The sequence below is a fragment of the Cervus elaphus genome, chromosome 11 (assembly GCF_910594005.1).
Source record: "Cervus elaphus chromosome 11, mCerEla1.1, whole genome shotgun sequence".
Classification (NCBI taxonomy): Eukaryota; Metazoa; Chordata; class Mammalia; order Artiodactyla; family Cervidae; genus Cervus; species Cervus elaphus.
In genome coordinates, this window is record NC_057825.1 from 39,870,569 (window position 1) to 39,896,853 (window position 26,285).

Below are 26,285 nucleotides of genomic sequence, written 5' to 3' on the forward strand. Positions count from 1 at the left end.
AAGTATTCATTAGAATGAAACTTTTATTTTTTTAATTTTTTTTAGAATGAAACCTTTTTAATCCAAGCAGGAACTTGCCTGTGACTTTCAGAATAAGAGTATTCATCTCTCACTTATACAATGAAATTAGACCAGGTGATCTCTAAAGTTTCTGACAGTTCTAAATGTTAATGATGCTACACTACTTATACAGCCAATCCACATTCTTTTTTCTAAAGTTCTTAAATCAGGATCTTCCCTAAAAATGGTGTGAAGTTTCCAAAATGCATTACATTTTAGAAAATTTTAAATTCACATCTATTACAGACTAGGAATTGAAAAGAGTAATTTCTTACAAATAAAGTGAAGTCCTTTATTTCCTACCAACCATGTTCCTAAGAATATGAAAGTACTAATTAAAATTCAGAAATGTATAAAAACTTTAAGGAACAGTTACTGAAAACAACAACAAAAAACTCTATTAACTTAGTAGGCTTAAGTTTTGTATTAGGAAAACACTTATTAACAATAAAAAATTAAGGAGTTTTGGGATGACTCTCTGTAATCACAGTATTTAAAAATAAAACTACTTTCCTCTGCATAATTCTACTACATAACTGCTAACTTTCCTGAACTTCCAAAACTTATAAGCAATTAACTTCAATATACATCTCCAAGGAAAGGTTTCATTGACCACATAAACACTGATTTATTAAATACAGTAGAAGTCCATGCTTTATAACTCAGCATTAAATTTCTCATGGAGAAATCAAGAAAAACATTTCCTATCATAGATAGTTATCAACTGTCTTTGTTATCTCCCAAGTAACATTTCATTAAAGAAATCAAGTTAAGTGGGAGCTGTCTTTCTTTACAGATGATGCCTGCACTTTGGCCATTCTTCGAACCAGCGCTGCTTGTCTTTTTCTCTGAATTTCTTCTGGAGAATACTTTCTATTTTTCTCTTCTTCTTCTACAAATGAAACCAAATACAGACATTAGTTTTAAAGACTATAAAATCATTCTGAATGAGTTTTAATTTCTACTGTCTTATTACCCAGATCTGCCACACTGGTCTTGTTACTGGCCTCCCTGGTGACTCAGATGGTTAAGAATCTGTCTTTGGTTTTGTTACTCAACCACGTTGCTGCCGTTTAGTTGCTAAGTCCTGTGGGACTCTTGTGACCCCATGGACTGTAGCCTGTCAGGCTCTGTCTATGGGGTTTCCCAGGCAAGAATACTGGAGTGGGTTGCTATTTACTTCTCCAGGGGATCTTCCTGACCCAGGGACTGAGCCTGCATCTCCTGTGTCTCTAGCATTGGCAGGATTCTTTACCACATAGCCATCAGGGGGGCCCATCCTAAGCTATTAAGTATAAGACTACAAATGCAGATGCAGTACAAGGCTCCAGGCCAAAATGAAATCAAGAACTGATCAATCTGTTTGATGTACTCTTCTCACAGGGTGATAAAATTGATTAAAAACTCTACATTTTGACTACCCAGCAAATAATTCTTATGAATGACACCTAACTCATATAACCAATAAATGAATATATTTTAAAAACAAATTGGAATTTTAAATGTTATATAGATAATAGAAAAGTAGTCAAAATAAAATGAATTAGATATTAATAATACTTCAAATAGTATATTTTTACTGTAAGATAACTGATGTTAATATTCCTACTCCTACATTTTTTTCCTCTATAGATCTCCAAGATTTTTATTTCAGCTATTTAGGAAAAATACTTTGGAGTAATAGAGTGAAGCCTATCATGTCAATAAACATAAAATTCACTGTCAAATATTGCATTTTTAGATGGAAGACATATTTTCTATAAACATTGGAAAATTATTTCAAGGAGCAGAATGTCTGCATAAAATTTTCAATATGAAATCTTTTTACAAAATGTGAAGCATTCTGATATATTTTTATGTAACATACTTTAGTGTATACTTCAGATAAACATACTATGAAATGAACAATGTGTCTTAAATTTAACACAACCAATTCTGCCTCTATCAAAATTCTGAGTTCTAATAAAATGAATTCCACAGTTAAGTCACTCTGAGCTAAAATATTAGATTATCTATGTAATGCTACTAAGAATCAGACTTCAAAATTTTAGCCAACATTTTTTCATTTAATGTTCTAAAATCAAGACCATCATCCATATACATATTTAAGTGACTGTGTATTGGTAAAACTGTGTATGTTGTAAAATTTACCCTCTAAAGAAGTAAATAAGAATCAGTAGTACTGTTAACAAGAGAAATAATATCTACAATGACATCTACAGAGATTCAGAATATAGTTGCTATAAGACATTTCTCTTGTTAATCAAGGTAGATATTTACCCAAAGTATATCATCACTCTCTCCTTCCATCCCCAGTACAATGAGAAATGCGGGAGGGTGCTCAGAGTAAAAGATATATATCTCAAACTTCCCAGGTGATTCTGTTGCCTTTTGCTCTCTGAATCAATTATCTTACAGAATGCAGCTATTTTTTCTTATAGAATGATACAACATACTTTTAAATTAGTTTGACTAATTTATTATTTTAGTCTGAAAGCTGAGAAACACAAGAAATTCAGAACACACACACAATTTACATTCAGTTGACTATAAATTTAGAAGGAAAATAGGTTAACAATCCATGGCAGAATAGAACATAGCTCCCTAAAACTGGCACCTCAGTTGGTTATGTGGTATTCTACCAATTAATTTCAAAAGATACAATAAAGTCACATAGGGAAAATTTGATTTTGGAAGAGTCATTCATTTCTTCAATAAAAATACATAGCAAGGGGCTCCAACTATTGTCAAGGAACAAAACAAAAATGGCTCTTTCAAATCTTAATCCTGAAGCAGGGGTCAAACACTTTTTTCCCCCCAGTTGTTGTCTAGTCACTAAGCCAAGTCTGACTCTTGCAACACTGTGGACTATAATCTTCCAGGATCCGCTATCCATGGGATTTCCCAGGCAAGAATACTGGAGTGTGTTGCCAGTTCCTTCTTCAGGGGATCTTCCCAACCCAGGGATCCAACCTATGTCTCCTGCATTGGCAGGCAGATTCTTTATCACTGAGCCACCAGAGAAGTACTTTTTTTCAGTAAAAGACCCAAAAATATGTTAACCTTTAAGAGGCATAGGATCTCCTGTGGCAACTATTCAGCTTTGTCACTGCAGCATGAAAACAGCCATAGACAATACATGTAAATAAATGATGTGGCTGTGTTCAAATAAAACTTTGTTTATGGACAATGAAACATGAATTCCACATAGTTTTCAAAAGGTATTAAGTATTATTGTTCTTTTGATTTTTTTCAACCATATAAAAAGTGAAAATCACCTTAATATGCTGGCTGTACAAAAAACAGGCTATACAGGCTGGATTTGGATAGGCCACAATTAGCCAAATCTAGCTTAAAACAATGAGGTAGTCAGAAGCTCCCCCACTGCCCTAAAGGTATTTGCTGCAGAGCAGCTTCATACACCAAAGTAAAAGGAAATGAAAACAACAGAAAAGGTCAACAAGGTTAATGTTAATTAGAATATTAGGTACTATCAATAAACTTAACAGAAAACCTATAAAGTAAACTGAAAGACTCTACCCATTAAAAAAAAATGCTGATAAGACAGTAGACAAGAGTTTTGGAGAAACTCACATATTCTAGAGAGACTAGTCTTTAATGGAATTACAACTATAATTAAGTAAATTCACACTCGAAGAATGACTCAATTAACTGTACTTACTTAAATATAAACTTAAATATTTGAAACTACTATAAACTGACAACAATTTTAAAGTTTCAAAATATCTAGTTTGGGTGATAATGTAGCATATTCATTGTCAGTATTAATAAAAGTATAAATTGATGTAATTAGGGTAAGATTTAAAAATCTCCATCAACATTTAAAATATTTTGAATCTTGTATCAATTTTCAAACAGATACAATCTCATGAGCATGTGCAAATTTATGCAGAATATTCACTGGCAGACTGGACTGCTTGTAATGCAAAAAACTGCAATCAAACTAAACCTCCATCAATAGAGAAACAGATAAATTATGGTATCATTCACACAACTACATACTATGCAGAGATTCAAAGGACTAAAGCCAATCTCTATGGACTATCAGGAAAAAGACAGTTACATTAAATGAAAGCAAAATCAAGCTGCCAAATAGTCTTTGCTATATAATTATATCTATTTAAAGAAATGTATAGATAGACACATACTACCCTTCACCCCTACCTTTATATACTTGCAGAAAATGCTATTAACAGGGGCTTTCCCTGAAAAATCTTTGGAGAAAAGGAGAAATAGAGGACTTACCTTTTTATGTCAAATTAACCTATACTCTTTATTTTTAAACAACTACCTATTACTGCTGCAAATTTTTTAAAAGTGAGGAATCACTTAACAGGAAAGCTGTAGTGATAATGCCAACAAAAGCATCATTTAGAATCTAAACAGAAAACAATCTAATATTAAAAGAAACTAAAAACTCCATTACCATATTAACATTGATCTACAAAATAGGTGAAATTCCTAATGTTAGCCTCAAGTGAGGGAGACTGATTAAAAAAATCAATAATTACAAGCCAGCATAGTAAATGGTGTAAAACAAGTTAGCACAGGCTACTGGCAAAACTGAGAAAGTGAACCAAAATCATTCTGAGTAGTTAGAAATACACTGTGTTTAAGAGATAAATGGAAACCAGCTAGTAGATCTGGTGTATGCATGTGGGGGTACAAGGTTTCTGCTGAAAAGTACTGGGCATTAAGAAACACAGACAGTTATGCCAGAAATATTCCCTTTTAAAAATTATTACAGTGTCAGTGAATGACAGACTTTTCAGATTATATTGTATAATGTTCACTCAAATATTTACTAAACATCTTCTAAATTGCAGCTGCTACGGTAGGCCTAGGTTCACTGATGAGACAGATGGTAATCAATATCTGATTGCAAACTATGACAAAAGAAATTAAGGAAATAAAAGAGAGATGACTGAAAACAACAGGAAAGCACTTATAGACTGTTGAAGGCAGCAGGGTTAGCTGGGAATAGCAAAGTTCCTGAACTAGAGAAGAATCTATTCTGTTTGAGGAACTCAAATACAGCTGGTGTAGCTGAAGTCTAGTAGGTAAGGCAAGAAAAAAAGAGAACAGGCAGGTTAAAGAGACAGTCCAGGCCTGCAGATCAGGGTGTAAATTAAGATTTTATTTGAAGTATGGTGAGCAGTGCCTGAAGGTTGTCTTCAAGCAGAGGAATGCCAAATATGCCTACTTGCTTTTTATTTTTTTTTTAACCTTGTTTTAAAAGATGATTCTGCTGTTTGGAGACTGAAATGGGAGGGAACAGGTAGAACTGCAGCAGTCCAGTCAGGAAATGTTGGCTTGCATAAGGGTGGTACAGCAGAGAGTGAGAAAAATGGACAGTTTTGAGATACATCTTTTGAAGTAAAAACAATGGAACTTGAGAGATAGGAGAATTGGGGGAAAGAAAAACTGGAAAGAATCAAAGATGACAAGATGTACTAAATAAGTAAATAACAACTCTAACCATCATAACTAACAGCTTTATATCAGATAGTATTCTAGCAAAGGCATTTAATTAGAATGCTCTAAATCTTCACATATCGTTCTGCTAAAAATAGACAATTACTCAAATTTTAAAACAGTGAGGTATTTCAGTGAACACAAGGAATCTCATACAGTAATACATATATGCATAAGTAAAATTTTCCAGGAAATAATTCAGAAAAGACTCAATACATACTTACTGATTGGCAACTATAATAGTCACTGTATTACACGTTGGCAAAGAATTCAGTGCAGTCTTTTAAAATCACAAACCACCCAGTGTTTGTATATTCCAGCATCATTATTTGTAAGAATCACTTTAAGACTTCTAGTTAATCATCGCAGAATAGTCTTTAACATATGTCACGCAAATTCAATACAACAAAGAACAAGTCTGGCTATTTTTCAAAGAACACTATTTCATACATACCTTTTGAAGGTTGTCTCAAAGGTTCAGAAAATTTCACTGAAGACTGCTGTTGAACAGCCTTCCCAGGTAATGGGTTGACAGCTTTATTTTTCTCCAAACCCTGTGTGATGCTGGTATCAGAAGTACTTCCTGTTACAGAACTGTTATTATACGGGGAAAGCATCGGACAATTTTTCATCCTTTCAAGCACGTACTTAGACAATCTAGCTGCTCTGTTAAAGTTTCTCTGAGTTTCACCTGTTATGGTGCTACTGGATAGATGTAGGGTACTCAATCTCTTCTTAGAAGCAGCAATTTCTGTACTCATATGATGTGAACTCACATTCAAACCTGAACTTTCTGTAAGAACTGATTTAGAACTATTCACTTGTTTTGGTACATCAGTGTTGTTCCAAGAGACATGCAGATTACTGATCTGACAGTCTGAGTTCTTAGAGTATATACTCAAATTTGTCGTGGCACCTAAAAAACCCGGAGAATTTCCATACATTTCCCCTCTCTCCATCTTCACCGATTTATTTATTTGTAAGCTATTTGTCAATGAAGATGTCTGTGCTGAAATGCTGTTCAGATTCAGGAGCTCTGACTGCATCAATTGACTTCCTTGTTTAGGTGTAGTAAACACATTTTTGGCTCCATGTTTAGAACTATTATTGATCCCAAGTACACTTTCTGATGTCTTGCTGTCAACTCTAATATCTTGCTCCTGAGTTAGTCTTTCAATATCATCACATGCCTGGTATAATATATCATCATCTACATCATCTGCTTCCCAGCTACTCTCTAACTGATAACACGCTTTAATTTCACTGGTAAATGATGGATCATTCCAATCATCAAAGAAAGAACCTAACTTTGATCCATTAGTCTGATTTGGGTTACAAACACTGGTTGTATTGCCCAAAGTTGCTGAGCTGAAAGGCTGGACATTAGCAGGCACTTTCAAAGACTGATTAAAAATGGACTTATTAGAACATCCTGGTTTCAAAGCAGATTTCTTTTCAGAAGCATTTATTTTAGAATTAAATTTAGTATGAGTATTTTCATTTACTTTTGTCAGATTAGATGCAACTGCACAGTCTTGAATTTTGTCTTGATCAACTATATTCAAAGATTTCTCCAATTTCATTTTATTTCCAGTGGCTGATAATTTATTTGGTTTATCATTTGGCTTTGGTGAAAATCTATATTTTTCAGCATCTGTTAATTCACTGTTCCATGTATTTGAAGGAAGACCTTGTAAAATTTCTGAATCTCTTAACTTGGCATCTAGACTTGTATTCATTCCTGACTTACTTTTATCCTCTTTACTGTTAAAGGAACAAATTTCCTTTTGATCAGCAATTTGGACTGTTTCAGGAGCAGGGAACAGCTCAGACATTTCAATATTCTGCATAACAAAAGGTTCATTACTTAGTAAGTTTTCCCAATCATCCTCAAAATCACTGGTAGTAAAAGTATCAATGTGCTTATTAAAAGTTCCTGGTTCCTTAGTATAGAAAGTCACATATGATTTTGTCATTCCAGGATTATTGACTTGATGAGAAAGTGATCCTAGGGTTTTACTTGGCAGATTTTCAGTGACCACAGTTTCATTAGTAATGATTTTCTCCTCTTTCAAAGTGTTTTTCTTTCCAAAGATAGTATTACTGGTTTTCAAGAAAGCATCTGACAAATCTTGGCTTAACTGTCCACTACATTTCTGAGTAGAACCATCAAACATGGCAATAAAGGCTGCTTCAGCATTTTGGTCAAATGGCTTCTGACTGCTGGTTTGATCATTTACCACAGATATCTTGGTGTTCTCTTTCACTGACTTCTTTATTATAGCCTTATCTATTTCAGGAACTATATCACACAGTAACTGCATCTGTACACCATCTCTGTAATTATGTGAAGTCTCTGCTTCTGAAATCATCTGGATAAGATCATGATTTCTCTTATCTTGCTCTTGAATCACATCCAGCTCTTCCATATTTTTATCAAATTGCTTAGCTAATTTCATAAGTTCTTCCTCTTGATTTTGTGATTTTAACCTATTAAAACAAATATTTAAAAAATTATGTAGATATTCTAAAAGTCATACTCAACTGTTATTTAACATTATTTTAAAATGCACAAATTTTAACACATCCTGACATTATAAATAAGTTCAAAACTTTACATGTCAAAGTTAAGGATACTAACATAACCATTTTGACATACACACAAAGCGAAATACTAAAATACACACAAAACAAAATACTAAAAATATTTACTTCACTGAATGTCAGAAAAACTGAAAAGTTTAAACTTACTTTGTGCAGCTGAGTTTTGCTCTTGATTTTCCTTTTGCTACACTAGGAGTGCAAGGAATAGCAGTGTCACCAATCCACATGCCCAGCATGGAGTCTGTTGTTGGTTTCTCATCCTTTGGCAGAAAGGCAAAAAAAAAAAAAGAGAGATGTGAAAGTACAAAAACAACTAACCAAAACAAAACTCACTTTAATTATGTAGAATTATTTCATTAAAGGAATAAATTCTGGTAAGGTGACAGCAACTAAACAAACTTCAAAACAATGAAAAGCTGGAGGATGGCAATAACAAGTTGCAAGAAGTGATCTACACTTGCTTTAGGGAATGAAAACACTCAAAAAAAAAGTTTTTAAGAATTTAGTTAGATATGCACGTTAGTTGCTCAGTCATGTCTGACTCTTTGCAACCCCATGGACTGTAGCCTGCCACACTCCTCTGTCCATGGAATTTTCCAGGCAAAAACACAGGAGTGGATAGCCATTCCTTTCTCCAGGGGACCTTCCTGATCCAGGGATCAAACCCAGGTCTCCTGCATTGATTGCGGGCAGATTCTTTACCATCTGAGCCACTGTGGAAGCCATTGCAGAAGAGAAATACATATTCAATAATAAAAGTACACATTTTTATCACAAGAAAACTGATCAACTTATTTCAGTTGTCATAAGATATTGATAAAAATAAACATTAGTACTAGAAACAAACTGTGCAGCAGGAATTATTAGAATTAGGAATAAGAGAGATAAATATGGAGTTCTTTCTGTATTACCTCAACCTACAAATTTTCCCTATTGCCATTATAATGTTTATCTAAGTTGGACAATCCATGTTGACGTGAATTGACAACACTTAGATAGAACTAAGAAAATTTAGCATTAAGTCAGGACCAAGTTAGAGATAATGACAAGATTAGAATTAGAATTCACAGCAAGATGCTGTGAATGAGGTAGGGAGAAAAACAAAATTAAGTAGAGAAAGTGGGTAAAGAAGTTTTAACCAGTATTAAGGCTAGAAAAAAGCCATTTTAATCCTACATGTTTCTTTTATACCTTTTAGTCACTTGATTATGCACAAAATTAGAGAATGAATTTATGTATTAGTTACAAACCAAACCAACAAATTAAAAAGTTAATCATTTTCTACTCTGTTTTTATAGTACCTGGAATGAATATAAACAAGCAACTGTCACACAAATAATCACTAGATTACAGATTACTTGAAGGCAAGGACGGCTCCTACGGTGACTAAGCATCTAGCAAAGTGCTGAGCATAAAGATGTCAATTCATGTTTATACACTAGAAAGTTAGGTGATAAGTTGCCTACAACTTGGTACTTCAAAATCATCAATCAATCAAAAAGTAGCTTCCTTAGATGTCCAATTGAATCTAGCAGTTTTCAGCTTTGCAGATACTCAAGAAAAGCAATAATTTTGATTTTAGACTCAATACATAGCTTCCCTTTTGTTTCAACAATCTTGAATTTGGGAAGATAACATTCTTAATGATTTAATTATGGATTTTTTTGGGTCCATCTACCAAGTAATTTTAAATTCACTCCATTTTTAGAGATTAAAACAAGGGTGCCCACTCTCACCACTACTATTCAACATAGTTTGGGAAGTTTTGGCCACAGCAATCAGAGCAGAAAAAGAAGTAAAACGAATCCAGATAGGAAAAGAAGAAATGAAACTCTCGCTGTTTTCAGATGACATGATCCTCTACATAGAAAACCCTAAAGACTCTACCAGAAAATTACTAGAGCTAATCAATGAATATAGTAAAGTCACAGGATATAAAATTAACACACAGAAATCCCTTGCATTCCTATACACTAACAATGAGAAAACAGAAAGAGAAATTAAGGAAACAATACCATTCACCATTGCAACAAAAAGAATAAAATACTTAGGAGTATATCTACCTAAAGAAACAAAAGACCTATACATAGAAAACTATAAAACACTGATGAAAGAAATCAAAGAGGACACAAACAGATGGAGAAACATACCGTGTTCATGGATTGGAAGAATCAATATTGTCAAAAAGGCTATACTACCCAAAGCAATCTACAGATTCAATGCAATCCCTACTAAGCTACCAACGGTATTTTTCACAGAACTAGAACAAATAATTTCACAATTTGTATGGAAATACAAAAAACCTCGAATAGCCAAAGTAATCTTGAGAAAGAAGATTGGAACTGGAGGAATCAACTTGCCTGACTTCAGACTCTACTACAAAGCCACAGTCATCAAGACAGTATGGTACTGGCACAAAGACAGAAATATAGATCAATGGAACAGAATAGAAAGCCCAGAGATAAATCCACGAACCTATGGACACCTTATCTTCAACAAAGGAGGCAAGGATATACAATGGAAAAAAGACAAGCTCTTTAACAAGTGGTGCTGGGAAAACTGGTCAACCACTTGTAAAAGAATGAAACTAGAACACTTTCTAACAACATACACAAAAATAAACTAAAAATGGATTAAAGATCTAAATGTAAGACCAGAAACTATAAAACTCCTAGAGGAGAACATAGGCAAAACACTCTCCAACATAAATCACAGCAGGATCCTCTATGATCCACCTCCCAGAATATTGGAAATAAAAACAAAAATAAACAAATGGGACCTAATGAAACTTAAAAGCTTTTGCACAGCAAAGGAAACTATAAGCAAGGTGAAAAGACAGACCTCAGATTGGGAGAAAATAATAGCAAACGAAGCAACAAAGGATTAATTTCAAAAATATACAAGCAACTCCTGCAGCTCAATTCCAGAAAAATAAATGACCCAATCAAAAAATGGGCCAAAGAACTAAACAGACATTTCTCCAAAGACATACAGATGGCTAACACATGAAAAGATGCTCAACATCACTCATCATCAGAGAAATGCAAATCAAAACAACGAGGTACCATTACACACCAGTCAGGATGGCTGCTATCCAAAAGTCTACAAGCAATAAATGCTGGAGAGGGTGTGGAGAAAAGGGAACCCTCTTACACTGTTGGTGGGAATGTAAACTAGTACAGCCGCTATGGAGAACAGTGTGGAGATTTCTTAAAAAAACTGGAAACAGAACTGCCACATGACTCAGCAACACCACTTCTGGGCATACACACTGAGGAAACCAGATCTGAAAGAGACACATGCACCCCAATGTTCATCGCAGCACTGTTTATAATAGCCGGGACATGGAAGCAACCTAGATGCCCATCAGCAGATGAATGGATAAGGAAGCTGTGGTACATATACAACATGGAATATTACTCAGCCATTAAAAAGAATTCATTTGAATCAGATCTAATGAGATGGATGAAACTGGAGCCCATTATACAGAGTGAAATAAGCCAGAAAGATAAAGAACATTACAGCATACTAACACATATATATGGAATTTAGAAAGATGGTAATGATAACCCTACGTGCAAAACAGAAAAAGAGACACAGATGTACAGAACAGACTTTTGGACTCTGTGGGAGAAGGCGAGGGTGGGATGTTTCGAGAGAACAGCATTGAAACATGTATACTATCTATGGTGAAACAGATCACCAGCCCAGGTGGGATGCATGAGACAAGTGCTTGGGCCTGGTGCACTGGGAAGACCCAGAGGAATCGGGTGGAGAGGGAGGTGGGAGGGGGGATCGGGATGGGGAATACATGTAAATCCATGGCTGATTCATGTCAATGTATGACAAAACCCACTACAATACCGTAAAGTAATTAGCCTCCAACTAATAAAAATAAATGGAAAAAAAAAGTATAATAACTTTATATATCCAGTTATATAAATAGATGGGTCCTATATATGGTTTTTTATTATTTGTAAATGTTACATTTTAAAAAATTCCTCATTAATAATTACACAGTACAATCCAGTGCTGTAAAGTGCATCTAAGCACATTAGTTCATTTAATTCTAGAGTATACTATGCAGAGTTGTATAAAAATGATGGAAAAATATATAACATCTTCAAACAAACAACACTGTGTGAAAAGTATCCCTGAAGAAAGTAAAATGACTGATCAATTAGAATAAAAACGCAAATTTTAACAAATGTCATCTCTGGAATTATTGCTGTTTGTTTTTTAGTCCCCGAGTCGTGTCCAGCTCTTTGTGACTCAATGGACTGCAGCCCACCTGGCTCCCCTGTCCATGGGATTTCCCAGGCAAGGAAACTGGAGTTCGTTGCCATTTTCTACTCCACAGGATGTTCCCAACCCAGGGATTGAATCCATGTCTCTTGAATTGGCAGGCGGATTCTTTACCACTGAGCCACCAGGAGCCCCATCAATTAAAATAAAAGTAAAAATTTTAAAATATATCTCCGGAACTATCAAGGTGATTTAAATAATTATTTAAAGAGGGTAACTCACCTATGCCATTCTGGAACACGAAAAGTTCCTAAACAGACCTTGATATTACTGAAGATTTATATGCTTTAAAAGTGCTCACTTGAAAGGGGTAACATTTCAAAGCAACTAGTTTAACTGTATTTTTTCTTATACACAAGTTATCACTTGCATACTGCTGCCATTTCTTTATGTGAGCAATTATTTCCAGCCCACTTAAGTAAAGAGTCCAATAATTTACTTACCTTTTTATCACTATTTAGCCTGACCAGCCCAAACACATTTTATTATACTTCTTTCATGTAAAATCAACAATTTAATGAAGATCTATTGTTAACTTATGTAGCAAGTAATATATGGCATAAATGCTATTTAATTAATGAACTCTATGTAAAATGTATGTCTACAACATGCCAAAGATGGAAAGTAGAGCTAGTAGTAACAGAGCTCTTTTGACTGTGGTAGTTGTAATTTTGGATGTTTTATAGCCACTAAGAAAAACTTTATTTCCTGTCTCCTCCACCTGTATGATGGTGATCCCTGTAACCACTTTGGGCCAGTGCCATGTATTGTTTATGGTCAACATAGTCACTATGTGAGGCCACATCGAGGAAAATACCATACTTCCTGTGAAGACACTAAACAAAATTTGGATGTTTTCTGGATTTAAATGTTGCTAAATAAGAAAAAAAAGAAAGAGATCCAGAGCAGAGAGTGACCTATTACTCAAGCATCACAAGAGCTGAAATAAAGAAGAAACTTTTGAAAACAGTTCTTTTACAGCAAATAGTTTATCATACGTAATTTTAATATACCTAGTATTTGTAGTAGTCTATAGTTTACAAACAATTTTAATCTAATTCAATCATCACAATAATACAAAAAAGAGAGTAAGACAAGTAATAATTCTATTTTAACAACTAAATGAACTAAAGTTCGGATAGTTTAAATGACTTGCTTGTATATGTGTGTATGCTCAGTCAAGTCCAACTCTTTGAGACCTCATGGACAGTAGCCACCAGGCTCCTATGTCCGTGGAATTTTCAAGGCAAAAATACAGGAGGGGGTTGTCATTTCCCACTCCAAGGGATCTTCCTGACCCAGGGACTGAACCCATGTCTCCTGCGTCTCTTGCACCGGCAAACAGTTTCTTTACCACTATGCCACCTAAGCAAGTGACTTGCTTAGGGGTTGCCACAGAAGGTAGACTTAGTACTAAATCCAAATCCAATTTTTTTCCTGGAGTAACAGGCAAATTTGGCCTTGGGAGTACAGAATGAAGCAGGGCAAAGGCCAACAGAGTTTTGCCAAGAGAATGCACTGGTCATAGCAAACACCCTCTTCCAACAACACAAGAGAAGACTCTACACATGGACATCACCAGATGGTCAACACCGAAATCAGACTGATTATATTGTTTGCAGCCAAAGATGGAGAAGCTCTATACAGTCAGCAAAAACAAGACCAGGAGCTGACTGTGGCTCAGATTATGAACTCCTTATTGCCAAATTCAGACTTAAAATTGAAGAAAGTAGGGAAAACCACTAGACCAATCAGGTATGATCTAAATCAAATCCCTTATGATTATACAGTGGGAGTGACAAATAGATTTAAGGGATTAGATCTGACAGAGTGCCTGATGAACTATGGATGGAGGTTTGTGACACTGTACAGGAGACAGAGATCAAGACTATCCTCAAGAAAAAGAAATGCAAAAAAGCAAAATGGTTGTCTGAGGAGGCCTTACAAATAGCTGTCAAAAGAAGTGAAAAGCAAAGGAGAAAAGGAAAGGTATTCCCATTTGAATGCAGAGTTCCAAAGAATAGCAAGGAGAGATAAGAAAGCCTTCCTCAGCAATCAATGCAAAGAAATATAGGAAAACAATAGAATGGGAAAGACTAGAGATCTCTTCAAGAAAATGAGATACCAAGGGAACATTTCATGTAAAGATGGGTTCGATAAAGGACAGAAATGGTATGGACCTAAGAGAAGCAGAAGATATTAATAAGAAGAGGTGGCAAGAATACACGGAAGAACTGTATAAAAAAGATCTTCACGACCCAGATAATCACGCTGGTGTTATCACTCACCTAGATCCAGACATCCTGGAATGTGAAGTCAAGTGGGCCTTAGAAAGCATCACTACAAACAAAGCTAGTGGAAGTGATGGAATTCCAGCTGAGCTATTTCAAATCCTGAAAGATGATGCTGTGAAAGTGCTGCACTCAATAAGCCAACACATTTGGAAAACTCAGCAGTGGCCACAGGACTGGAAAAGGTCAGTTTTTCATTCCAATCCCTAAGAAAGGCAATGCCAAAGAATGCTCAAACTACTGCACAATTGCACTCATCTCACATTCTAGTAAAGTAATGCTCAAAATACACCAAGCCAGGTTTTAACAATACGTGAACTGTGAACTTCTAGATGTTCAAGCTGGTTTTAGAAAAAGCAGAGGAACCAGAGATCAAATTGCCAACATCTACTGGATCAACGAAAAAGAGAGTTCCAGAAAAACATCTATTTCTGCTTTACTGACTATGCCAAAGCCTTTGACTGTGTGGATCACAATAAACTATGGAAAATTCTAAAAGAGATGGGAATACCAGACCACCTGAGCTGCCTCTTGAGAATCCTATATGCATGTCAGGAAGCAACAGTTAGAAATGGACATGGAACAACAGACTGGTTCCAAATAGGAAAAGGAGGACGTCAAGGCTGTATATTGTCACCCTGCTTATTTAACTTATATGCAGAGTACATCATGAGAAACGCTGGGCTGGAAGAAGCACAAGCTGGAATCAAGATTGCCAGGAGAAATATCAATAACCTCAGATATGCAGATGACACCATTCTTATGGCAAGAAGTGAAGAGGAATTAAAGAGCCTCTTGATGAAAGTGAAAGAGGAGAGTGAAAAAGTTGGCTTAAAGCTTAGTATTCAGAAAACTAAGATCATGGCATCTGGTCACATCACTTCATGGCAAATAGATGGGGAAACAGTGGAAACAGTATTTGACCATTTTTCTGGGCTCCAAAATCACTACAGATGGTGACTGCAGCCATGAAATTAAAAGATGCTTACTCCTTGGAAGGAAAGTTATGACCAACTTAGATAGCATATTAAAAACCAGAGACGTTACTTTGTCAATAAAGGTCCGTCTAGTCAAGGCTACGGTTTTTCCAGTGGTCATGTATGGATGTGAGAGTTGGACTATAAAGAAAGCTGAGCGCCGAAGAACTGATGCTTTTGAACTGTGGTGTTGGAGAAGACTCTTGAGTGTCCCTTGGACTGCAGGAAGATCCAACCAGTCCATTAAAGGAGATCAGTCCTGGGTGTTCACTGGAAGGACTGATGCTGAAGTTGAAATTCCAACTTTTGCCACCTCATATGAAGAGTTGACTGATTGGAAAAGACCTTGATGCTGGGAGGGACTCGGGGCAGGAGGAGAAGGGATCGACAGAGGATGAGATGGCTGGATGGCATCACCGACTCGATGGACATGAGTTTGAGTAAACTCCGGAAGTTGGTAATGGACAGAGAGGCCTGGCGTTCTGCGATTCATGGGGTCCAAAGAGTCGGACACGACTGAGTGACTGAACTGAACTGAACTGAATGTTTCCTGATGATATTTTAAGTTAACAAGTATTAAGAAAGGGAGTTTCAACTGGGAAAAGACTACTACAGACAGTTAAAATAATAATAATAAAAGATTTTGAATTTCAAATTTTTATTGTCTAATTGTATTCTCTTATTAACATGAAAAATAATAACCACATATTATTAAATAAATTAAAAACAAAATAAAAACAAGGCTCTAGTTAAAAATCATTTCTAAAAAATAATATATATGCTAGGAAAATATATGTTTGCAACTTTACATTATGTTCCTTTTTTCAAAACTGCATTTCAGTGGTAGAAAAGGTAAAAGTAATGTGTTGCTCTGTTTTTGGAGAAGAGAATTGAATAAGACAAGATATTTTTCACATAAATGAACTATAAACAAAACTTACTGCCATACGTTTCACTGTTCTGTAATACACTATAAAATTACTCATATTTACCTGAGGAGCAATACGATTAACAATATGTGAGATCTCATCACTATCTGTGGTGTAAAGCTGCTTTTTTCTTCCTTTACCTACAGAAACAAAGAAATTCATATAAATTATAAACAAAAATATAATTTGTAAAAATATCAGTCACTTCTTAGAAAACAATTAGCATGGCTTAAATCACTAAGCACTCTGACATCACATGCCTATCACAGCAACAAAATCACTTAAGATTTTGGAAAAACTTCAGCTGTATAAAAGTTCCTGATGTGAACACCTGACTGAAATTCTAAGGTTAAATCCTAATCATTAATCAAATATTCACCCAGATAAAACTGTTAATGACAAATTACCTAGCTGTTTTGTCATTGGAGAATTTTGATCCCAAAAGATATCATTCTGTCCATCTGGATCATTAGGAGAACTGAAGGCAGATGACAATAAATCCATTTGCAGCATTCTCTTTGGTGTCTCATATCTTTCTATATAAAACAAGATCAAAATAACGATTATTGCATTCTAAAGGATTACTTGACTTCATAACACCCCAATGTTAAATACCTCAGCTAAATTACATTTTATGTTCCAATTATAAAATTTTCTCCCAGTGATGACTGTACTACTTTATCCACAACTGAAACATGTTTCACATAAAAATTCCAGTAGTACTTTACAAACTTGACATTGTAAATAGTAAGTACAATCTAATAGTTCTAATAGTTCTATAAATGGATAGGACAATACTGTATAAGCTAGCCACTCCACTGGAACTCGGGAGTCTTTTGGAACCACCTGTAATTTACAAATACATTTCAAAAATGAACAACGTTTCAACAGAAATTTCAGAAAAATACATTTCAAATATCAAAAACGCTTCAACAGAAACTTCAGAAAAAGTCTGTGTTTGGCCTCCTTTGGCCAACCATACCCAACCAATTACTTCAAAAAACTATAGTGAGCCATTTCTTAGTTAAGTTCTGACAAGTACCACTTTTTGTTTATTCTGCAATTGTTTTGTCAAACTACAAACAAGGTAAAAAGCTCTATTTAAGAACATGCTCTAGAAAACAGCTCTTATGAATTTCAATTCCTATCAGGATTCATCAGAAATCTTTTTAAAAAATGAAACACCAAAAAGTGATCAGAATGATATACTTAGGGGCCCATAGTTTCCTACTTTGAGGAACTTTATACAAAGGAACTTCCGGTTTATTCACAAGGTAAAGCATCACCAAGATCTTGAGAATATAGATAACTGTATTTCATATGTCCCCTTCAATAAAATCTGGTCAGGGCAAACAGTTTAAGGTGAAATCATCCCTCTAGGCATAACCTGAAGGCAAAAGGTATTATTTCTCCTCGCTCTGCCACTGCTGATGCTTGGAGAAGCAGCCTAGGAATCAGCGTTCCTCCCTGAGGTAAACCCCACAACTTAATTCCTGTGGCAGGGGTGATAAGTGGTGGTCAAGCCTAACCGGGCAGTGCTCATACTCGGGGATGAAAGTCGTGCGCGAGTATAGTCTGGTTAATTTTGAACTCTTGAGGGAGAAGCCCAGGGAAAGAAAACACGATTTCAGACTCCACCCCCACCCGGGGCTCTGAAGCTCAGGCGCTGAGGCGCTGAGGCCCAGGGAGGCCCCCACTGCCCATGTCTCACCCTCGGGATTACTTTTACTGCACGAAGCGGCTACTGGAGGCTGCTCTTGCTGCGGCAAGGGCCGGGGAGGCCTCTCTCCTGGCCCTTGAGGCCCCGAGCAGCGGGCCGCCCTCAGCCTCCTCTTTCCCGATTCGACCACCGAACGGCATTCTTCAGTCGCCATCCCTTTGCGCGGCGTTTGCTTCAGGCCAGGGCTGTCCCCGTGTTTCCTTCGCCGACTCATGGCCCAGAACCCCCTCCACCGGCAGCGTTTCCTTTCACATTTTGCAACGGGAGCAGTAGAGCAATGGAACTAAAAGCGGGACGCCAAGCCAACGGCCGCCACCATTTTGGTCTGAGGAACGCTCGTAAGAGGAGGGCGCTGATTGGCTGCGTCGGGACGAGGGGCGGGGCTACCAGGGTGCGGAGGCGCGCCGCCGCAGCCCGCGTCCGAGCCTGCTCTGTTCTGCTCGGATTCGTCCGCATTGGAAATGATTTAAGGGGTGTTGGTCTGGCCACAGAGGCGCAGAGCGAGAGCATGCGAGGTGGAAAGAATCCTTTGGCACTTTTTTTATTGAGTTTACAACTAGAATAACACATTACTCGGGTTCAGATTATTATGGGTTTTAATTTTTGGAAAAAGAGGAAATACCGGAATAGATTAGCAAGGAAGACAAAACTTCTTCCATAGATGAATGTGCATAGAAAATCAAAACACGTAGGAAAAGTTATTAAATTCATAAATTAAGAGAGTTGCTGATACAAAGTCAATATTCGAGGATCAATTGTGTTCCAATAGATTAGTAATAAATGTTAACAAAACGTTTTAAATGGAACAAAAAGGTCACCAACTGTAAAGAAAATAATTAAAAATATGGCTACATTAAATTCATAACTGAGGACTTCTGCCTAACCAAAGACAACATTAAAGACAATGAAAAACAAGTCACAGATTGGGAAAAGATATTCAGTTCAGTTCAGTCGCTCAGTAGTGTCCGACTCTTTGCAACCCCATGAGCTGCAGCACGCCAGGCCTCCCTGTCCATCACCAACTCCCGGAGTTTACCCAAACTCATGTCCATCGAGTTGGTGCTGCCATCCAGCCATCACATCCTCTGTCATCCCCTTCTCCTCTGCCCCCAATCTCTCCCAGCATCAGGGTCTTTTCCAATGAGTCAGCTCTTCGCATGAGGTGGCAAAAGTATTGGAGTTTCAACTTCAGCATCAGTCCTTCCAGTGAACACCCAGGACTGATCTCCTTTAGGATGGACTTGTTGTATCTTCTTGCAGTCCAAGGGACTCTCAAGAGTCTTCTCCAACACCACAGTTCAAAAGCATCAATTTTTTGGCACTAAGCTTTCTTCACCGTCCAACTCTCACATCCATACATGACCACTGGAAAAACCATAGCCTTGACTAGACGGACCTTTGTTGGCAGAGTAGTGTCTCTGCTTTTAAATATGGTATCCAGGTTGGTTATAACTTTCCAGTTAAGTAATGCTCAAAATTCTCCAAGCCAGGCTTCAGCAATATGTGAACCGTGAACTCCTAGATGTTCAAGCTGGTTTCAGAAAAGTCAGAGGAACCAGAGATCAAATTGCCAACATCTGCTGGATCATCAAAAAAGCAAGAGAGTTCCAGAAAAACATCTATTTCTGCTTTACTGACTATGCCAAAGCCTTTGACTGTGTGGATCACAATAAACTGTGGAAAATTCTGAAAGAGATGGGAATACCAGACCACCTGACCTGTCTCTTGAGAAACCTGTATGCAGGTGAGGAAGCAACAGTTAGAAATGGACATGGAACAACAGACTGGTTCCAAATAGGAAAAGGAGGACGTCAAGGCTGTATATTGTTACCCTGCTTATTTAACTTATATGCAGAGTACGTCATGAGAAACGCTGGGCTGGAAGAAGCACAAGCTGGAATCAAGATTGCCAGGAGAAATATCAATAACCTCAGATATGCAGATGACACCACTTTTATGGCAGAAAGTGAAGAGGAACTAAAAAGCCTCTTGATGAAAGTGAAGGAGACGAGTGAAAAAGGTGGCTTAAAGCTCAACATTCAGAAAACTAAGATCATGGCATCTGGTCCCATCACTTCATGGGAGGAAATATTACAATATGCAAAATTAAGGGCTCATATATAAAACATACCAAGAACAGATATAAATCACTAAGGAAATGTTTGACCACCATTAAGAAAAGTGGGTCAGATATTTTAGCAGGCTCTGCAAAAGAAAATCAAAGTGTTCAACAAACTTGTATAAAGGTGCTCAACCTCATTTGTAATGAGGAAGATGAAAATTAAAACGAGGATTAGATACTCTTCTCAGGAGGAGAGCACAGCAACCCACTCCAGTATTCTTGTCTGGAGAATCTCTATGGATAGAGGAACTTGGCGGGCTACAGTTCATGGGGTCACAAGCAGTTGGACACCACTAAAGCTACTGAGCATGCATGCACATGATATTCTTCTACACCCATCAGAATCGCTAACATTAAAAAGAGTGACAATGGAGGTAACAAGGAAGTAACTGATGAGACCATAGTCACTACCTTGGTTGCATCATGTGAGAGAATGGAGAGCCAGAGGCCCCAGCCAATGGAAACTGTCACAGTACTGCTGGTGATGGCATAACTTGGTTTAGCAACTTGGAAAACAGTTTTTGATCTAGCAATCCCACTCCACATACTTGTGCATCAAGATACATTTTATAAGAATGCTTTTAGCAATTAAATCCAAAATTACCCTAAGCTGGAAGCCAACCAAATACCCTTCAACAGTAGAGTGGGTAAATATATTGAGCTATATTTACTCAACAGAATGCTGCATAGTAATGAAAATGAAAAACTATAGCTCCTTGTAACAAGAAAAACATATCTCATAAACTTCAGCAAAAGAAGCCAGACTCCCCACTCCTTCCTCCCCAAGAATACGATGTAACTCCATTTACATAAATTCCAACAGGCAAAATTAGACCATATTGTATAGAGATATAAGCTTAAGTGATAAAATTATAAAGAACAATCAAGGAAGTGATGACCATAATAGTCAGAATAATGTTACTTTGGGGAGGAGAAAAGGGGCAATGATTAGAAGCCAAGATGGAAGGAGAGTATCCAATACTTTTGTTCATTGTCTTGTTCTAGTAGTTGATTTTGTGATAATTCATTGAGCTGAACATGTCATTTTATGTACTTTTCTGAATACATATTTATCAATAAAAATGTTTTAAAATTTTAATGTAATGCAAAAATCTTTATTTCTACTGAAGAAATGGTTTATATTTCTTTTTTGTAATTTACTATTTTTGTTCTTCAGTTTGGCTGACAGGAATCCTAGAACTAAATCTAAGGTACTATCAATTATGTAAAACATTGTGGCGAAATAGTTCTTTTCTTTTTCCTCAGTACTTTACTTTCTACTAATATTTCTGTTGCCATTTTTGCAGGGAAAGAGGGAGCCAGAGAACAGTCACATTCCTGGTCTCGTCCCAGGTCTGGAGCACGTTCCTGGTATGGGCCAGTAAGTGAGTGTCCTTGACTTGGAGCAGGAAAGAATTCAAGAGCCAAAGTATTAATAAAGTGAAAGCAGGTTTATTTAGAGTTCCACATTTCACTGGCAGAAACCAGATCATCTCAGCTAGATAATTTCATAGGTTAATGAGTGGGAGTATTCTAACTATTTGAGGGAGGAGGAGCGGATTTCCAGGAGTTGGGCCACCACTCACTTTTTGGCCTTTTATGGTCAGCCTGGGAATTATCATGGCACTTGTCATGGCATTGGTGTTCTTTAGCTTGCCCATGTATTACAATGAGTCTGTAATGAGGTTCAAGATCAACTGGAAGTCAGATCTTTCACCATCTTGGGCCTAATCAGTTTTTGTAGTATTCTATGTCATTCTTTGACAGTTCTGCCCCACTCCCTTCCTTCCTGTCTCACCACAATTATTTGTAATCTACATATTTTAAAACCATTATTTAGTTTTATATTATTTATTTATATATAACTGGATATGACTGCTTGGAAGGTCGCATCTCTTAAAATTCAAATTAATTTCCTGAACCTCCAATTGTTTAAAGTAATAGGACTATTTCAATTATTTTCTGGGGTCTCTCTTACCTCTCAACTGACCAAGAATTCCAGAAGCAAAATTTTAAAACCTCAAATGTCCATTATAATACTTTCTTAAATAAATGGCATCATAGCTATCTAAGACTAAACTTATCCTAAAAATACCTAACTCATACTGAGAAAATAGTTGAAGGTATTTGAAGAATTTAATAATGCCTATTGGAGCAATAACTATGTGGTAATTCTTTAAAGCATATTAATACTGAAAATAAAATAGCAATGAATAATTTCCCATAACTGTCCAAATTCTATAATGCCCAAGTAACTCTTATAAAAAGGAACAACTCAAGCTCAAAAAACAGACATATGTTCTTACCTTAGTAGCCCCAGGATGGCTATAATCTATAATCATTATGTGGTAGGAAACTATCATAAGTTTTAGTTTTAAAGTTACTTAATTCACACAATCTGTTCCAGTTCTAAATGTAGTTCAAAATAAATGTGTTTCCTGAATATAGCTCCAAGTGAATTACAGTACAACTAACTTCTGGATAAAATATTTTAATAAAAGGTAAATCTTGTAGACATCTGAATGTAATGTGATCCAAAAGGCCAAAATAGCATTTCTAGGCATTTGAATAACATGTACATATAAGTGCGTTTTAGTGCAACTAAAAACTGCATACATTATTTTATTTTACCTGCATACATTATCCATAAGTTTAACAGTGATTATTAAGCAAAAATTTGAGGCATTGAGAGTCTGTTGTTAAGAAGCTTTTTTATAGTGAAGTGATTGCCTTGTCACTTACATTACAATGATATTGTCAGGATCAATGGCCAATTGTGGAAGGTCTTTGTTTGAAGCAAAAAATAATAGGAACTTCATTGACCATCCAGTGGTTAGAATCTTGCCTTCCTATGTAGGGAGTAGGGGTTCAATCTCTGGTTAGGGGGCTAAGATCCCATGTGCTTCCTGCTAAAAAATCCAAAAAACATAAAACAGAAGCATTATTGTAACAAATCCAATAAAGACTTTAATAATAATAATAAAAATCATAATGTGCTATTATGTAGCACAGTATGTGTACAGAACTCTGCCCCAGCTCCAAATCTATCATAATACAGTTGACAGAATCTGAACAGGCAACAGAATGACTAGAGAATTTTTTAAATAGTGTTGTTACTGTATTTCTTAAATATACCCCAAAATGCACCTGGATGAGTTCTGGGTGTTTTTTTTTTTTTTTAATTAATTAAATAGTTAATTTTTTTTCATTGAAGTATAGTTGATTTACAATGTTGTGTTAGTTTCAATTTTTAGATTCTTTTCCATTATACATTATTACAAGATATTGAGTATAGTTCCCTGTGCTGTACAGTAGGTCCTTGTTGGCAATTGTAATTAAAGTCACATCCACAACTATCCCTCTTCTGAGGGACCTGCTCCACGGAGAGCCTAGGTGATCTGCTGCACAGGTGATCCCTTATTCGAGTAGAGATGGGTTCTTGACTTTGGGAACCAACCCATAGATTGACTCTCCACTTCTGACTGTCACAAAAAGATACATTGATATAATCATATTTCCTCTTGGAGATTTAAAGAATTTACTAGCAGGCCCAGTGCAAAACCATGGGAGGATGGTTGGTGGGAGGGGAAGAGTGTAGAAACTCTGAAGAAGTCTTCTAATGGTGGTGATTTAGTTGCTAGGTCGTGTCCAACTCTTGGGATCCCGTGGACCGTAGCATGCCAGCATGGGATTCTCCAGGCAAGAATACTGGAGTAAGTAGCCATTTCCTTCTCCCAGGGATCCTCCCAACCCAGGAATCGAACCCGGGTCTCCTGCATTGCAGGCAGATTCTTTACTGATTGAGCTAAGCGGGAAGCCCAGTCTTCTAATAGTGGAACCGAAATAAGTGATGTTACCTGACAAGATCATTGGATGAATATTTTAGATTTTAGTTGCTGGAAACAGAACAACCATTTAGTTCCAGGCTCCCTAAGGCCAGGTCCCATTGTAATTCTAATCATGGCCTTTTCTTTTTCAGTGTAAGCCCTTACAGCAAACTTCCTTTCCTTGAGCTAGCTAATGCCAGTAAATTTGTATTCCTTATAGCCACAAATACTAAACTAAAGCAAAGCTTGGGATTTAAGATTATGGCCTAATTGTTTCTTAGTTTTTATTAGAAGGCACAAATCAGGAACAAAGAAATACTTGCTACAGAATGCTTTTAACTGCTGTTAACCAAAATCATTCTTAAGCACAAGATGGTTGCTGTAAACTTTGCAAAATCATGCTTAATTATAAATTATTTGAGCAATTTTTTTTCAAAAATAATAAGTTAAAGAAATATTATTTCAAAAAGTTCAAAATAGAATGTAGCAGAATCCATTTAAAGATGGACTTGAGAGCTAAAACATTTTAGTGATTCATTTGAACCTGAGACAAATTATAGTGGGTACTGTCTGTCATTTGAAATCATTTTTTAAAAACTTTTCTTGGCTCACTATTTTATAAATACCCAAAAGTTTAGAAAATATGGACCATATTTGTTGTCTTTCCTGCCCATAATCCAGGATCACCTCTGTTTTTACCAGTTTCTTCAATTTCCTTACCTCTCAACTGGTCAGTACATTTTCCTTGCTGGACTCAAATTTTGGATCAACCATGTACTAGCTGTCCTAGCTTCTACCTCTGAATTATTATGTTGGAGAGGTTCCCAACTGTGCCACGAAGAATCTATAGTCATCAGGAGCTTTGAATGTGACATGATAAAGTGACAAATCTCATTGAGTAGGAAAACTCATGCTTTTGTTCTCCAAAATAGAGATTCCAAAGTTCTATCACTTTCTAGAATAGAAAAGAAAATAAAGAATATAAAGAAAATTAAGAGAAATGATGAGTTTAATTACTAAGAATGGGCTTATGATAAATCTTACCTAAAATTTTATAATGGAATAAATAAGATATAAATGTTTCAGCAATCACTCTATAGTACTCAACGTGCTTCCTGAAATCTTCCCCACAATGAAGATAATAAATACAGCCATCACCCCCAAAAGATTCCTGTCCTCCTTTGTATTACTTTTGTTTGTAATGCATAAGTTTATATATTGATAATTCACCTGTGATTAATGGTTGAGTTTAACAATCAGCTCACAAAATTCCTGAAAATTTAATACTTAGCTCTTGAGAGCTCCTCTGAGTTGGTTAGAGCATACCACTGACTTCCTTATGTCTCGTGCTCCTTTTTCCACTTTAGGTAACCTTCCTCATCTTGCCTATTTTTTCAAACTTTTCATCAGTTTTAAGCCTCTCAATTCAGTGATTGCTCTCAGAAGTGGACTCAGAGGGTCTTATACATAGGTTACAGACTTAAAAAATGAAACCAAGCTGTTTAAATGTTGTAGGAAAAGAAAGCCTGGGGCAACTTACTAGGGCTAAGAAATTAGAAAGATGCTGTGTAAGGGAGCTCAACCTGAGGAGGAGACCCTTTCTGAGTGATCAGTATGGAGGTCAGTCTGGGGAAACTGGTAGAAGAAAGCAGAGCAAGTTACTCAGATACTGGAGTGGGCCTTATATTTGTACACAATGCTTTCTGCAGGTACCACTTAGCAGTACCACTCGCTGAATTCAACCCATCCATTACTGCAGGTACCAGCCCCCCACTGGGTCTGTATCTACCCAGGAATAATGTCTGTGGGTGTCATAAAGGTAATTTTAAATGATATTTTTTTTTCCTCTATTTCTTTAAGAGAAACCTTAGGGGGGGAAATCTGAACTGCCCCCAAATGTCTTATTCTGGGTTAATAACGTTCTTTTCTCCTGGCTGTAATGAAATTTAGTTGC

General features: G+C 36.4%; 1 protein-coding gene across 2 annotated transcripts; it reads right to left on the reverse strand.

The window, feature by feature from the left end:
* Window positions 1-5: 5 nt before the first annotated feature.
* Window positions 6-18,716, reverse strand: ETAA1 (ETAA1 activator of ATR kinase). 2 transcript variants are annotated; one of them, XM_043917624.1, is made up of 6 exons: window positions 18,386-18,716; window positions 17,070-17,198; window positions 16,726-16,802; window positions 8,308-8,420; window positions 6,011-8,046; window positions 6-952 (listed from the first exon to the last, which is right to left on the reverse strand). In XM_043917624.1, exons 1-6 carry the CDS (start codon window positions 18,594-18,596, stop codon window positions 825-827), a joined length of 2,694 nt encoding a protein of 897 aa, XP_043773559.1. In that variant the 5' UTR covers window positions 18,597-18,716; the 3' UTR covers window positions 6-824. The 2 variants fall into 2 exon arrangements, with proteins under 2 accessions (XP_043773559.1, XP_043773558.1); XM_043917623.1 differs by having other exon boundaries at window positions 18,374-18,716.
* Between the last annotated feature and the right edge of the window lie 7,569 nt (window positions 18,717-26,285).

Excerpts from the sequence above, each read along its gene's own strand:
- ETAA1 (XM_043917623.1), bottom strand. The coding sequence starts at position 18,596 with ATGAGTCGGCGAAGGAAACACGGGGACAGCCCTGGCCTGAAGCAAACG. Across the intron at positions 17,199-18,373 it reads CAGTAAAAGTAATCCCGAGG|AAAGATATGAGACACCAAAG; the intron begins GTGAGACATGGG and ends TGTTTTATATAG. Across the intron at positions 8,047-8,307 it reads GCAAAACTCAGCTGCACAAA|GTTAAAATCACAAAATCAAG; the intron begins GTAAGTTTAAAC and ends TTGTTTTAATAG.